The 15,166-nt window shown below is 40.9% G+C and overlaps 1 protein-coding gene across 1 annotated transcript in view; it reads left to right on the forward strand.

Moving 5' to 3' along the window:
* Positions 1-15,166, forward strand: part of LOC119132924 (partitioning defective 3 homolog B-like) — an 82,188-nt gene that overhangs the window by 38,000 nt on the left and 29,022 nt on the right. The window contains exons 15-19 of the mRNA XM_037268470.1: positions 1,527-1,674; positions 2,348-2,424; positions 3,826-3,870; positions 10,446-10,661; positions 11,213-11,405. Of these exons, the coding sequence (XP_037124365.1) occupies positions 1,527-1,674; positions 2,348-2,424; positions 3,826-3,870; positions 10,446-10,661; positions 11,213-11,405 (679 nt within the window). The remainder of the gene's footprint in view (positions 1-1,526; positions 1,675-2,347; positions 2,425-3,825; positions 3,871-10,445; positions 10,662-11,212; positions 11,406-15,166) is intronic.

Genomic DNA, 15,166 nt, shown 5'->3' on the forward strand with positions numbered 1-15,166 from the left:
GAACTGATCACCTGTCAATCACGGAATAGACAACCATTCACACTCGAATTCCATCTTTGGACAATTCAGAATACTCAGTGAAAGCAAAATGTTTTTGGACGACCTACAACCTTCTATCTGCCCATTTATCCAATATATTATATTTCTTTCAAGCAGTGTTACATCTAAGCAAGGGCGCCGATGGGATTTTGGAAGTGTGGGAGGGTGGTGGATCAATTTTCTAAGAATAACAAAAATAAAATATATCAATATATGTAATAGTGCTGTGCACGAATGGGTGATAATTCAAATTAAGAAGCGAGTTGGCCGTAAAGAACAAACGCAGGAGTATTAATACTTATAATAAATCGACAAAACACATGAACAAAATATAAAATGTAAGTTTAGGATAAACAAACCACGACTTCATTCTTACAAGATTGGCAATTGTTGCCACGACGCAATTGCTTCAAAAAAAAAAAATCCCAAGTATTGCACCTGATTGCTCGTCTGGCTGTTTTGAAATACATAAAAGCAGCCTCACTGCAATATTATTGGCTGAGTTGGAGATCCTATTTTAGGAAGAGGGTTGATTAAAATTCAAACTGAGAAGGACTAATTCCTACATTTTTTTGTATGATGTAAACACATGACTAGTTGGAGCATAACATCCACTAAGCAGGGTCCGTGTCTGTCCCAATGGAAGAGAAGGCTTAATCCTGTGTTTTACTGAAGATTTGTGTCGCCTTATGTGGCAAAAGTGAAGGGAACGGCTCGTGGTCTTTATGAAACGGAAGGGGGACACATCTCCTTCGTCCCCAGTGCCATCTGCGCTCATGGATCAAAGGCTCACCCGGGAGTATTTCTATTGGCAAAAGAAAAAGTCACTACCAGTTCTTTTTTTTCCCCCTGAAGTTCTCGTGTTGAGAAAAAGATCTGACCTTGGAATCGTGATGTCTGTGTAATTGGCTGATTTGCATAAATAGTTGTGCGACATGTGTGTCTTCAAAGAAAACAAACACAACAGAAAAAAGATAGTTCATAGATTGATTTGATTACATTTTTTATTTCCCATCGTCATGTCCGTCTGTTGGGAGCTGGAGATCTTCTCCTCATTGTCAGTTGTCCATCAAATTATGGCAGAAATTGTATTTTATACCCAAGCAGGGATAAACACAAAAGGGATTTATGGAAATGTTGAGTTTGAGTGATACTTTTGCATGGAAATCATTTTCTCGTGTTTTAGTTGGTTGAGGTTTTATGCCTTTGTTTGGATTCTTTTTTTGCAATTACGTAAGCTTGCACTGTGTTGCTCCTCCACATCCCACTTTCAGTGTATAGTTCCTTTTATTTATTTAAAAGTTACTTTTTACGTCTAGCGATTTATCTTTTTTTTTTTTTTAGGAGTCTTGTTTCCTTTAACCTCAACCAAAGTTCAAGTTAGAGGCAGGAGCTTTTTTTGGTTTCTGTTTGTGTGCTACTTATATTTTATTTTCAATGATAACTTGTGTGGAAAACTCACAAAATTAAATATTGGTTTTCTTTAGCTCTGTATCCTGTTGCAACCACCAATGGTACCCATGGTCTCTATGGCAACAATCAGGAAGACTCTCAGGAAGGCTTCCCCAAGGGCTCTTCCCCACGAACAGTGGAGGAAATGATTAGAGACTCAGCTTTCACTCGCTCTCGCTACAGGTGAACCCAACACATCACACTGCACAATCATCAACACTATTAAATCACACACAAGGCCGGAGTTATTAGTGCCCGAGCACCGTGTAGTTGCAAATTGATGTATCCTTGTGAATATATATATATTTTGGGGTTCATGGCCATGCCAACCCTCAACTCACACAGTAGGAAAGTTCAACAAAATATTAGCAACTAAACTAGTTTCATTCACTGAGTGACACAAAATCCTGAACATCATTTCAGAAGGATTGAATGATTTGCATGAATCTGTATGACAAGGAATAGCTTCATTTTTTTTTTCTTTCTAAAATATAGATTACAATAGTAGAGCATAAATGTCACATGACATCCAGAGGACATAAATCCTCTTGTGTGTTTGCCACTAGGAGAGCCAGGTAATGTTTGCACAACTTGGCCAAACATCTCCACATTGTGGAACCATCAAAGCAGTAGGATGAGCATTTAGGGGGTTGACAAATAATCATATGCCTTTTTCTGTGTGTTGAAAAGTTCAAAACCTCGCTTGAGACTGTCTTCCGCCCAACAGGTGGCCTCATGTAGTTTGTTTGTCTCTATATTTTATCTTTCGTTCGATTTGTGTTGGATTTTATATTGAATACATTTCCTTGCTGAGGGCATCCTGACAAAATTTTGAACATGGGTGTCTGTGTTGCAGTGAGCATCCCACGGATGGCCAAAAGACCAACAAGGAGAAGATGCTTCGAAATAGAGGATCCAAAAGCATGGACCTGGGTGAGATCACACACCAGCACCTCTGATCAGTACACTTCTCTGTTGTGATGAATCTCTCGTGCATTCGTGTGAATGGTAGGCAGTGTTTTTGTGTTTAAAGTGAAAACTAAGGTTAGCTCATTATATTGACGTTCCATGACCCTCACCGTTTCTTTTTCCCTGTTTTACAATTTTGTTGTTCTCACCAAGCCCCTGTTAGATTCATCTTTGTGAAATATCGGTTCTCTTTTTTTCCCCTCCTCTTCAGCCATCGCTCAGTGTGAAAGCCGCTCCTCTGTCACTATTTGCTATGACTCTGTTTTCCAATCCTGGTTCATTAGGTTCGGCGGATTGGCTTTCTTCCTGCAGCATAGGCCTCTGCCACCCAAGCTTGATTGCCTTTCATTATGGACAAGGGTGGTCCTATCACACTCACTCACTTTCTCCTGCCCCATTGAGGCCCTCTCCATCCCGCCCTTTTCTCGCAATCTTTGGCCATTTCTAGTGTTTGTGTTTCCCCTATGTGATATCTCCACTTCTCGATTGGGTCTTGACTGAAGCAGAAACCTTCCGCCAGTCATGAGCACCTTTCAGGCTTTGCGGTCTCATGTTCAGCTTTATCAGCGCTCTGGTATAGATTGGCTTTTATTAAATAGCACTTGCCCGAACCAGAGGCACTCCCTTCCGTTGACCTTGAATGCCTTAAGCTTCAAGTGTATCGATCAAAGCATAAATACATACTTATCAAAACACACCAGGCACGATGACTAGTGCAAGTTCTGGTCGGGATTTAATAAGCTACTGTTCATCATCAGACGTAGAAACAAGCTGACACTCCCATATTGTATGTACGATAAACTGCAGAGCAAAGGAGTGTTTCCATTTTTAATCTGCTACTGTGGTACAAGAACACAAACCGTCGTACTACTCTATGAATGACAATTTGCCTTGATGGCATTGTGTTTCCGTTTTTGTGTACAACACGACTGCCCTCACCTAAAACCTGCTATCATTTCAGCCTCTTTCAGTTCTGCCTTTTCCTAGTAATCGACCCCCTGGGAAAATTGACCTCATAAAAAATTCAAATGATGATTTCAGAGCAAAAGCAGCTCAATGAAAACCTATTATTATCTCCTTTAGTGGACCCCATGTGGTGGCTAGCAGCAATCTTGTTGGGCTAAATTGGGTGCCGCTTAGCAGGATGACGATGGTGTCCTTCTCACTTTTTGTTTTCCTTTTTATTCCTGCTAATGTCGCACTCATCCCATTTTATTTCACAGTCACAATGCTGTTTATCTGTATTTTATGCTCTTTTTTTTTTCCGCACTAGTTATAGCAGAGACTTCCTGACTCACACTAAAATGAAATGTTGGACTAGTTTTACGAGATGGGGAAAAATTTGTTTTTTTTTGTGTTCTCTAGTGGCGGATGAGAGTGACGTGAGATCATTGGCTGGACATAGAAAGGGTGAGTTATAATATATCCAATCATTAACTCATTAGCTGATTGTTGGCTGACTGACTAACCAGTGGTGGTGAGCTTCGATTCAATTAAAGGGGGCAGGCACATGCTCCGGGCTTGTTGCTCTGCTGCTTTTGTGGCACATCAACAAGCAACTGTCCAAGGTTGTAGCCTGTAGACTTCACTTTCACTTGTGCCTGACACAGTACGACAGAATTTGCAGGGGAATTTATACCACCTGGTGGTTACTTGCTCAGTCAAGTGATACAACAGTAAAAGGTTCCTGGAGATTTGACTATTGCCCAATATTTTAGAATACAATCATATCTTAAGGCTCAGCGAGCACTTAAATCAGACATACAAAACAAGAATGGTAAGAGGTTAAGTCCGAGCTAGACCAATCTGACGTCAGGAAACGTGCGGGCATCAATTTGCGCCGTCTGGTTAATGTATCTCTCACAATCTTAACATCGGATTTCATTGGGAAGCGTCTGTTTAGCGTTTCTGGCCAATTCAGAAATTGGCGTTGTAACGTTAGGACATTTGATCACTCGTGAATATCAGCTCGTGAATCAGCTGTGCTGAGGCCAAGATCAGGAAGTGACGAATGTCTACGTTTTTATATGCTGCCCCCCCCAAAGAGCTTTCTGGTTGGCTTTTTCCACTATTGTTTAACTGGTACGAATGGATATTCATTTTTTTCCAGCGTTACAGTCGAGACAATACCACAGGGGATAGACGTCGGTCACATTTGGCTGACGTTGGATTGGGCTATCTTGGCCTTTTAAGAAAAAGATCTCAATTTTCTTTAAAGGTGTCATATCTCCTCTTATTTCCCTCTTGGTTTTATGTAACACATGCAGCAACAAATAAGTTTGTTGCTGGCAAAATACACATGACCTTAACACTGTCGCTGACCTCAAAGGCCTTCTACTCAGTAGTAGCACAAGTAGCTTTGCCTTCTCCTCCTCCTCCACCTCTTCCTCCGCCTCATCCTCATCCTCCTACCTTTCTTCTACCAACTCCCCCCCGCCATCTCCACTGCTATGATTTTCCTGGAATGTCTTATCACTGCCCGTAACTCAACGACCCCGGATAAATAAAAGTGTCTATTTATACTCTGTAGCATTCCACTCGTGTTGTTTTTCCTCTCATCTCCTGCTGACGTCTTTGCAAATGCGTATTGACAGTGCTTTTGCGCGTTTCTCTTTTTTGCTGACACAGCGCATTGGGCAGGCTTCCCCCCCCCTCCTAAATGGCCTCAGAGTTTTTTATGGGTTTGACATATTTCATTAGATGGATAGTCTTAAAAGGCCTGCCTGGCTTCCTTTAATCTGGCTAAAACCCTCTTTTCCTCTCAGGCGGAAGTGCTCCACTCATCTCTTTTTCCCTCCTCCTCCTCCCTAGTTCATTCATTTTGTTTCCTCTTTTTTTTTTCTCATTTGTATTTCACTTTCAAATACATTTGCCTTCCAATCACTGATTCTCAGTTTGAATCTCAGCTCTCACCTTTTTTGGGTGACATTTGAACTTGCTCAGCGTTTATCTTCCTCGGACATTCTCAAAACAGATTGGTTTAGTTGAAGACTCCAAATAGCCTATTAGTGTGAATGTGAGCGTGAATGGCTGTCTTCGGGCAACCAGTCCAGTTTATATGCCATGTTTAGCTGAAGCTAATCCGGTGACTTGTCCAGCCATGACAATGAGAGTTTAAGAGCACAGTATCCGGCTTCCACCTCCCTTTCCTCCTGCTGTGTTCAGGCCGCTGGGGGTTGAAATTGTGAACTGCCATGTTGATGATTGTTCGCTACGCATCGATTAGGCCTAGCTGCTTGTGTGTCCCTGCATAATGAAGGCCGATTTTACCATTAAAGCTACCGTGCAATTAAGTACACCCATCCATCCACGGATTTTTTTTTAAGGTGCTTATCCTCATTCTTTGTACACCTAGCTGATACCAATTTCCCTACTGTATATGCCGCGGTTAACTACCGTATTTTCCGCACTATAAGGCGCACCTAAAAACCTCCAATTTTCTCAAAAGCCGACAGTGCGCCTTATAATCCGGTGCGCCTTATATATGGACCAATATGGATTCGTGGATGCGGACTAACTTATTAAAGTAAGCTTTACGTGTTTATTTTGTGTGTTGTGTGATATTAGCGTTTGAGCAACGTTGAGTTATTGATATATTGTTATTGTTTTCACTATTTCGAGTGTTACTATATTGTGATTGCATTAACGCTTGTGCAACGTTGAGTTATTTATTCTATGCGCATTATAATCCGGTGCGCCTTATATGGACAAAGTTTTAAAATGGACCATTCATTGAAGGTGCGCCTTATAATCCGGTGCGGACAATACGGTACAGTGAATCAAGACTTGCATCAAAAGTCAAATGCAAATGGAATAGGTTGTGTAATCCTCACAATCAAATATTTATATGTAATCTTGACAGAGTTGGAAGGGTGCAAGTACTGTGTTTGTGTGTATCATTGTTTCAATTGGCTGATGATTCTGAAAAGGTGTGTATGCACTCTGCAGTTATTTGAGCCATGTACGTAGATATGGCTAAAATACTTCTGGTGCCTATGTACCAAAAAGAAAACAGAAAGACACCATCATTGTCACAGCAGCTCCTCTGGACTTAAGTAGTTTGTCAAATGAGTGATAAGTGATGAAGTGTTGCCACTGAATGGTGCACTTGCTATTGCCCTTAACTCGAATTGGAAATGTGTTGACAAGCACGCCACTTGATAGAAGTGGCCTTGTACAGCATTGTTTGCTGGATGCCACCAGTATACACAAAGTACCTTCTTTTTTCCTTCTTGTGTTTTTGTTTTTCTGATGTGTCTCTCAAATGTATTTGTGTGGCTGCTGCTTAATTACATTCTTAAGATGCAAATGTTGACTAGCCTGGCAGTCTGCAGTCTGGAGAGCACGCCATTCACTGCAGCTCTGCCTCACTTCAAAATAAATCAAGGTCATTTACGTACTTGCTGTGAAGTGCGCAACGTCACTCTTCACCGGCCCAAGTCCATCCTCATTCCATCATATTAGCGACACGAGGAAATGTAAATTTAACAAAGCTCAGTTGAATAAAAGATATATTCGCCTTTAATTCAAACCAGTGTATACCTATCTATGCATGTGCAAAGTATTAAGATTAGTTCAGTGGCCATGAAGTCCCATGTCAAATTGTCCAAGCACATAACCTCTATGAGAAGTAAGCAAGAAACTCCCAACATCGCTGGCCTTTTTCAAAGTGCCTGTTGTCTGCGCTATGGCGATGTCACATCTACTCAATATGCTGCATTCATACATTTGCACATTGCAGAATATAAAAAATCACAAATTTACATTTTTTTTCTTTTTACCAATATCACTGTAAAACAGGTTTTAACTTTTTTTGGTTTCTGTTTTTTAATTCTTAAATTTAAATTGAAAATAACTGCAAGAACCCTGCCAATAGAAACTGTAGTAAAGGCTTAGAAAAGCGTTTCAAATGAAGAAAGGAACAGTCAACAAAACGCAGGCTTGATGCAGTCATTGCAAGTAAGGGTTATGTCACCAAATATTAAATCTTATTCACTTTGTCAATTTCATGATTTTAACTTTATTAGTGTGGTGAAACACATGACTGTAATGTTTTTTTATTGACAGCAGAAAGGAATAAGTGGAAATGATGGCCATTTGCGACATGACGTCCGTGCATTGTGGTTTGCATTGGAGTATTCCACTTGTTTTTAAACAAGAGTAGTAACTCCGTCTGTCAAATTTGTCAGAAACCAAAATTTTGCATTTAGTTTATGTTCCTGCAACTTTCATCATTACTTTTGCAATGTCACATCAATATGGTATAGAAGACTAACCCTATCTCATGCTAGGCTAAACCCAGCTCACATTTCCTATTAGTGGGCAAACAATCTTTGTAACTTCTACTTCACTATGATAGTAAGAGCTGACAGAATGATTAAAACGTGACATCGTTATGAATGAAAGATGGCAATATAGTATAGCATGCTATCAATCAGAGTTAATTAATGTTTTCCATATTAAAGAATAAAGCAATCCAATCAAGTATGGTACTTATCGAATATTAATGAGATGTCCACCCGTCCTCTCTGCCAGGCCTAGAATATTGACCTAGAATAGCTAGCACAAGGGCATTATAGGCATTTCTAACCCAAATCATTTTTAAATTGTGGCACGGAACCTTTAACAAGCAAGCAGGAGTGTGTGTACACAGTTATGTACTGTTTGTACAAAAGAATACATACAGGGAAACCCTCTTTCATTCTTGGTCTTTGGTCAGCACTGATCTTCTCATTGTTTTAACGCTCAGTCGCTTTCTTGTAACCATGGGAATCTTTCAGTCACTTATGGCAGTGTAGCAGTAATTATACGAATAAGACATGCATTTGTTCCCACAGAAATAAAATGTGTTTGATCACGCAAGTGGGTGTCATACAATACTGCTGGGTTTGGGTTTCATTACCGTGACAACTGAAGATGGAGCTAGAAGTTTGAGCAGGTGAAGAAGAGTTTCTACTTGTGGGAGTCTTAAGTGCGAAATGAAATTGATTGTCGGCAAAGACAAAAGTTTTTTTATTCATAGAAGCAGACTTGATAGATGGGGTGCCCCTCAGACAGTGTAGTCTGCTAGAGAGTATTTCTGGATCTACATCTAGTCTAGCTGGTGGAGAAACTTGGAGAGCGGGTGGTTATTATGTAAATTAGACCCAGCGTTATGTGATCCGGAAGCAGCAGTCCAGAACGGCTCGCCCAGAGATGAATTTTCTGGATTCGGCAGATAACAAAAGATTGTTTAATTTCACACTTGGTGGTTAGAGTAGGAACTCAAGAGATCCATCTTTTGGAAATACAGTAGGACATTAAAAGGTCAATTTTCCATTGTATAGATCCTTTAACACCATAAAACCCTCCTTAGACACAATTGAGTAAGTATATGTAAGCGGAACAATGCCTTCAAAGATTCTGCTAGAATGGAATTATGATGAGGTCCACAAGGTGAAACGAAAATCACTGGAACAACCCTGGTTTTGCTTTGACAGCAAGAGAACCTAGAGCCAAGGTTCTGCACATATTCCCAATTTCGTTGGATACCTGCTGTACAATTTGTTCTATTCATATGTAAAAAGACAGCAGTGCCTGTTGAGCCCGGCTTGAACTTGTTACATCTGTCAAAGCCACTGCCCGTCATCCTGGTTCTGATCGGCTTTGAGGCTGCTTGTCAAATTTGTACGCCGGCTTGAATCGGTGGCAATCAGGTGGACATGATGCAAACACAATCCATGAGAGGATCCGCTGGCAGTGACCAACGATACGTGATGAACGTTGATTTCACCCTCCGCTGGATCGAGCGGACGATAACTCCGGCACTCAGCCATTCCATTAAAGCCTCATTATTCATTTAACGCCAACCTTAACCACCTGACACACATGCACAGGCTTGCAAAGACCTTAGCAAAAGTGAATTGGATTTCGGGTTAGGGTTAGCCTTTGTCCTCACAGAGCCAAGAGTACACACTGCTAATCTGTCTGGAATATTATGTCTTTAAATGCCCACCACCATCATCAAAAATTTTATTTTTGGAAGCATGCACCCACATCTGCACACTATGATGGTTTTTTTTTTCCAAACAGTGCAGAAATGTGCTTTGAAAGAGCTTTATTCTATCAGGCTGCAAGCTGGACAGCCATAATTACATTTGTGACACAAATCCTGCCTCTCAAATTGAGCGTTTTATTCTTGAACGCTCCCCCTCCTCTATTTATAACCCCTTCTTCCCCGCAAATCCCACTTCCTCGCAGAAAGTCAATACAAGACTTAAAAGGCACTGTGCTTATATCTTTACTCTCCACCTCCTTTGACTCTGTCGTGTTTTCAGTTTCACTTTTTTGGTCCATTTTAAGCCCTTTAAAGCTTCGACTTCAACAAGAAAATCGTCAATGACACGATTCAAGTCATCCTTTCAAGAAAATGTTAAAATGATGAAAATATCACCTTTCAAAAACCATGCACTGTTTCTTACGTTGTCCTACCCAACTAGTTTCTTGAGTAAGAAAGGTTCTTTTTCAGGTTCCTCTCTATGCCCTTCATCCAGCCCCTCATTATTCTTATTAAACCTTTTCAGGTCAATTTCAAAAGATAGTCCCAGTAATTGAAAGATAGACCTTTAAATTGTCAACAGCAAAGTTAAGAAAAAAAAAATGGCCGCTTAGAAGCAATTACAATGAGAGAAAACAGCAGAAATAAATGTCCCAAACAAGATTGCTATGACACTGTTTAGTAAGTGTTTGGAGGTGATGCGTTTGCAGCAGTGTGACATCTGTGCTGCGGAGTTGATGTTGCGAAAAGCAACGACGACATCATCTGGTTAACATTGCAGGCAAATGGAGCAGATTTGTGTCTCACTTGGCAAAGATTACCAATTACACAGATGTAGTCATTCTTTTGATGGATATTTCCTTGAGACCAGCAGACATTTTGTTTTCAAGAAGTTCCGCGTATGTTCTTTTTCAGCAGTCATTTAATACATGTACTTGCTGTGCTCCAGGGTCAAATGCTGATGGAACACTGGGCCCAACCCTGGGCCTCTGGAAGTCCAGCTCCCTTGAAAGTCTCCAGTCAGCCATGTCGGAGGTCCAGCAGAATGACATCCAGGGCCAGGTCCCATTTCACCGCCCACGGCCACACATGGTCCGGGGACGCACTTGCAACCAAAGTTTCCGCATTGCCATCGACAAGTCTTATGACGGACCTTCTGAAGATGGTAAGGTTTGACATTTGAATTTTCTTCCTCCACACTTTTAAGGTATCTAAAGAATTCTGCACTTAAATTCGATTCCACATGACAAACACAAAATTCGTAGAACGCTGGCATGCATCTAAGTAGCTGGAGGCCAGCCAAGATGCAGTGCTCTGAATAATGAAATGCCATGTTATTATGTCTATTCAGCAATTTAGGGACAGCAAACTAAAATCTTATGTAGTCGCTCCCCCCACTATATATTTGGTTACTTCATTGCACGTTGACAAGACAGTTTTTGTAGCCACCGGCAAACCTTTCAGTTCATTCAAGTGGATTCATTTTCTGGTATAGATATGAATTTGAAGCATTTTTCACAAATGTTCAGTGGGGTTGTGGTTCAAGAAGGGAGAAGGGAATTCCCAAAACTCAATGTGCAAATCGTCTTTTTGGCTTAACAGCTAAAATTTGGTCTTGTCTGACCACTAACCTTTTGTCCAGAAGCTTGTCAATTCCGGCAGATGCAAACTTCAAACCTGAAAGTCTCAGTTTCAACTGAAGCAATTTCTCCATAGATGACGACCAATCTGAGGTGAGCTCCGGTCACGAAACACCGGTCAGCAGCTCCTCACGCCAGGACCTGGATGCTGAAGATTTGACAATACGGAAGAAAGTAAAGGAAAAAAAGAGTAAAGGAAAGAAGAGAAGTGAGGATGCCACAGATGATATGGAGAAGAAGACCAAAAAAAAAGGCTTTGGTCTTTTGAGGTAAGAGACACGATCAAATATTTTCCACGTAATTGGGGCTTTTCTCGTAAAGTTGACAGGTGAGCTGTTGAACTCGAAAAATAATTTTATATGCAGAAGTAGTAATAAGAATATCTGTGCCCTACTTTCCAAACACATTTCAGCAAATTAGGATTATGGGATATTGGATATAATGCCGTCTTGGCAGCAATGGAGGGAAACCAATCCGAACAAAGTCACAGTAGGCACATTACCTACCCAAAGCGCTTATCACCCATTGATCAACGTGTCCCCATCTTGATTGTAGTGAGCCCAATCCTCCTACAAGCAGCCCCTTATCTTTTGGCAGTGACACGACGTGGCCAGTGTATCGCCACACTTCCAACACTGTAGATTCAATTAGGCTGTCGCAACAGATACAGCACACTGAACGTGAGCCCGCAGATGGCAGATAACAATTCAATCGGCTGCAGTGTCAAGGGCAGTAATGGAGGAGATGTTCACGCGGAAAGAGAAGGGTAGAGTGAAGGACATATACAGTTTGGGTGGAATCACATATGGGACCAGGCCGGAACTTAGATCTGATGACATTCAAATAAAATTGGATTGCATTTCCCAAAGACAATCCCATATTGTTTTCTCGCGTCAAAGATGCTAAAGGGTTTGGAATCCCATGACCCATCTTTGAAGTAAGGATGTTCCAATCAGGGTTTTACGCTACCGATACCGATTGTCCATGAATGTCATCACCAATATTGATCACGTGGCTTCGATTTAAAATTTTAAATTTAGAGCTACCAATTTTTCTTCATCTATTAGTCTGTTTTCTTTTTTCAATTAATCACATTTTCAAAAACAATGATTACATTTCTATACCTTTATCTTTCAAGAACTGTACATTGCTTCATATACAGTGCAGAAAATTCTCAAACAAATTCTAATTTGGTTACTGTGTTTGTCTGTAATGATTAAACACAGATAATCACCAGTCAGGTTTTCATAGTGCCTTGTATTCCAATTAGAATTAATCCTAATTACCAAATGGTGGGAAAATACTGGGACAGGGAAAATCAGAATGGAATTTTATTTGGGTTTAAAGGGATACCATGTTCCTCCTGCTGGAGTATGCAAATGAAATTAATAATTGAATAACCTGGGTGGGTTGCGTTAAAAAAATAATAATGAAAGGAGTAAAATGGTTTTAACCGTCAAAATATGGTTGGCTGATTTTATTTTTCACAGTCCAGGCTCGAGCAACTATCACCGCACAATTCAACCTCTAGTGCTTGCACTAGCCTTTCTCTGTCTAAATTGATTGTTATTGAATTTGAAATATGACTTAATTAGCTGTAGCGTTGTGTGGTTCAATCTAATTTCAGCTCTCAAATGTTATTTTAGTCCGGTGGCAGCACTAAGAAAAGGGCAACTCATAAACATATGACCTCATTTTCTTCCTGTGGTGAAAGTGTACACAGCAGAAACTTACACTATAACCTCTGGTCAGAAATGTTTGCTTTTGTTGCACCAGTATTTGTAGACCATTGTGGCGATCGCATGCAAGGCATTGAGTGAACTCTGGAAATCATCTAATGAATGTCGAGACGTTTGAAAGTTGCCAAAGCTGGTTCTGCATATCCAATGGTGATAAAATGTCAGGGTACAGCTCAGAGTGAAAATTTGCTTTTGTCGCCTGTATTTTACTGTGATGTGACTTCTTGTCTTTTGAACACCTGGATCACCAAGGCCCATTGCTGTCACGTCTCCTTGATTGCTAAATAAGCCATGACAAATGGTGGAACCTCTAAGACCTTGCCTGTCTTGTCTGTGCTCAGCAGACAGCAGTGAAGCCTTCACCTGGAATGGTGCCTCAGGGGCCACTGATGCCCTGCAAAAACAGTGAAGCTTCTGCTTTTCTTTCCCAACACCTCTGCTATTTTGCCACACTTTAAGACTGCATTGACACTGCAAGTCTCAAGTTCACCTCCTTTTTCCTACAAGTTAGTAGAAGTAAACAAACGGTTACTTTTCTTTTTTGGGACTTGGACTGAGATAATCAGAATCAGCTTTATTGATCGAGTTTGTGCTTAGTCTGGCTTTTTTTAAAAAAAAAAACGTTCGCTGTCCTCCGTCCGCAAAACGGGACGAAATTCTCATTTCTGAATAACTACACAACAAAACTCATTAAATTGCCAGTTGAGGCGGTCACAAACGACCATTTATGTAACTCTCAATAAAAAATGTGCAATTTGGTTCCACTCATGACTAAACTGCTCTCCTGACTACATGTTTCACATTCTTCCACAGGTGTTCAATAGGACTCCTATGAATAATGTGTTTCGGCTTTTTATCCTGTTGGATGACCGATCGGATAACCTGCATCTAAATTTTCTGACATTGGGCAACTTATTTTACGTCACAATGACTTGATAGTAATTTAGTATACCCTGCACAGATTGAAGCTAATTAGCACCATCATCATATTTCATAGTACTTTATTTATTGTAATATTGGATTGTGATTCTGAGATAGCAGATTTTCATCCACATATGGTTATTGCTTGATTTTGGTCTGAGCATGTCCAATTGAAATTATTTTGGGGGCGCATACATACATACATACACTAGGCGACAAGGCTCCCAAGAAGCCTTCACACTTGAACTTGATCATGTCAAACAAAGATATATTCATCACTCATTTCCTTCTAATATGATGCATGACAAAAATTTAAGCTCATCTTACCTCTGGAGTTTGCACAGGATTAGTTTGATCCTGCATGGTGTAGTCAGCAGGTCAGGGTTTGATGGATGCAGCTGGTGACTCACAGCCTCACTTTCAGGTGGCATTGGACACAGTCTATCTTCATTCTGTTCCGCAACTGCCATGGCAAATCCTGAGTGGTGGTGACAAATCCCACCTGCCCCGGGATCAGTGTTCAGCCATCAGTATTGGTGCGCACTCTGCTGAGACTCCTCCCCCTGCACCAATATTAAGTACATGAAAGCCAACGCTGATACCCTGTTTACAAATCCACACATCATCATGCTAAACCTCATTACTTCACCCCAGCACCCCCGCACCCTGACTCCTTCATGGCACTTCTCCATGTTTAGTGCTGAGGAAATCCGACAGAGAGGCAAGCCAATTAGCGTGGTCCGTTCCGCTTTTATCCTATCGCAGAGTGTCAGGATGTGCCTGGCTGAAAGACAGTCACTGGTAAACTGCGTTCAATGCAACCCACTTGTCAAAATTGAAGGGGCTCGCCGCAAGTTGATTTCCGATGGATTATTACGGTTGTTTTAGGGAACTTTGCGCTAACTTCCCTTGAGCCCTTGCTGCTTTTCCGATGAGCCTCTTGAACACTCGGCTTCTTGTCAAATAAACATTTGCTACTGCCGCCATTTTGCTCATTCTAGGGTAGTCAGCTGTAAGAATCATTTTGCAGCAGCACGCAACAAATAAAGGCATGGTGATAAATGTAGTGTGATCACAAAGCACCCTCCTGATATATTTCACCACACAGAGGTTTTCACATTTTATTTTTAGGAATAAATATAAATAAATGATCAACCATTCACAATCCCACTCACATCTACGGGCAATTTGGAATGCTCAATTGGCCTACCATGCTTATTTTTGTAATGCGGGAGGAAACCGGAATACCCGGAGAAAACCCACGCAGGCACAGGGAGAACATGCAAACTCCACTTAGGTAGGCTGGACATGGAATCAAACCCTACTTAAAAATGTACAATCGGTGATGAACCTTTTTGAGGTTCAAAACA

The sequence above is a fragment of the Syngnathus acus genome, chromosome 2 (genome assembly GCF_901709675.1).
Source record: "Syngnathus acus chromosome 2, fSynAcu1.2, whole genome shotgun sequence".
Classification (NCBI taxonomy): Eukaryota; Metazoa; Chordata; class Actinopteri; order Syngnathiformes; family Syngnathidae; genus Syngnathus; species Syngnathus acus.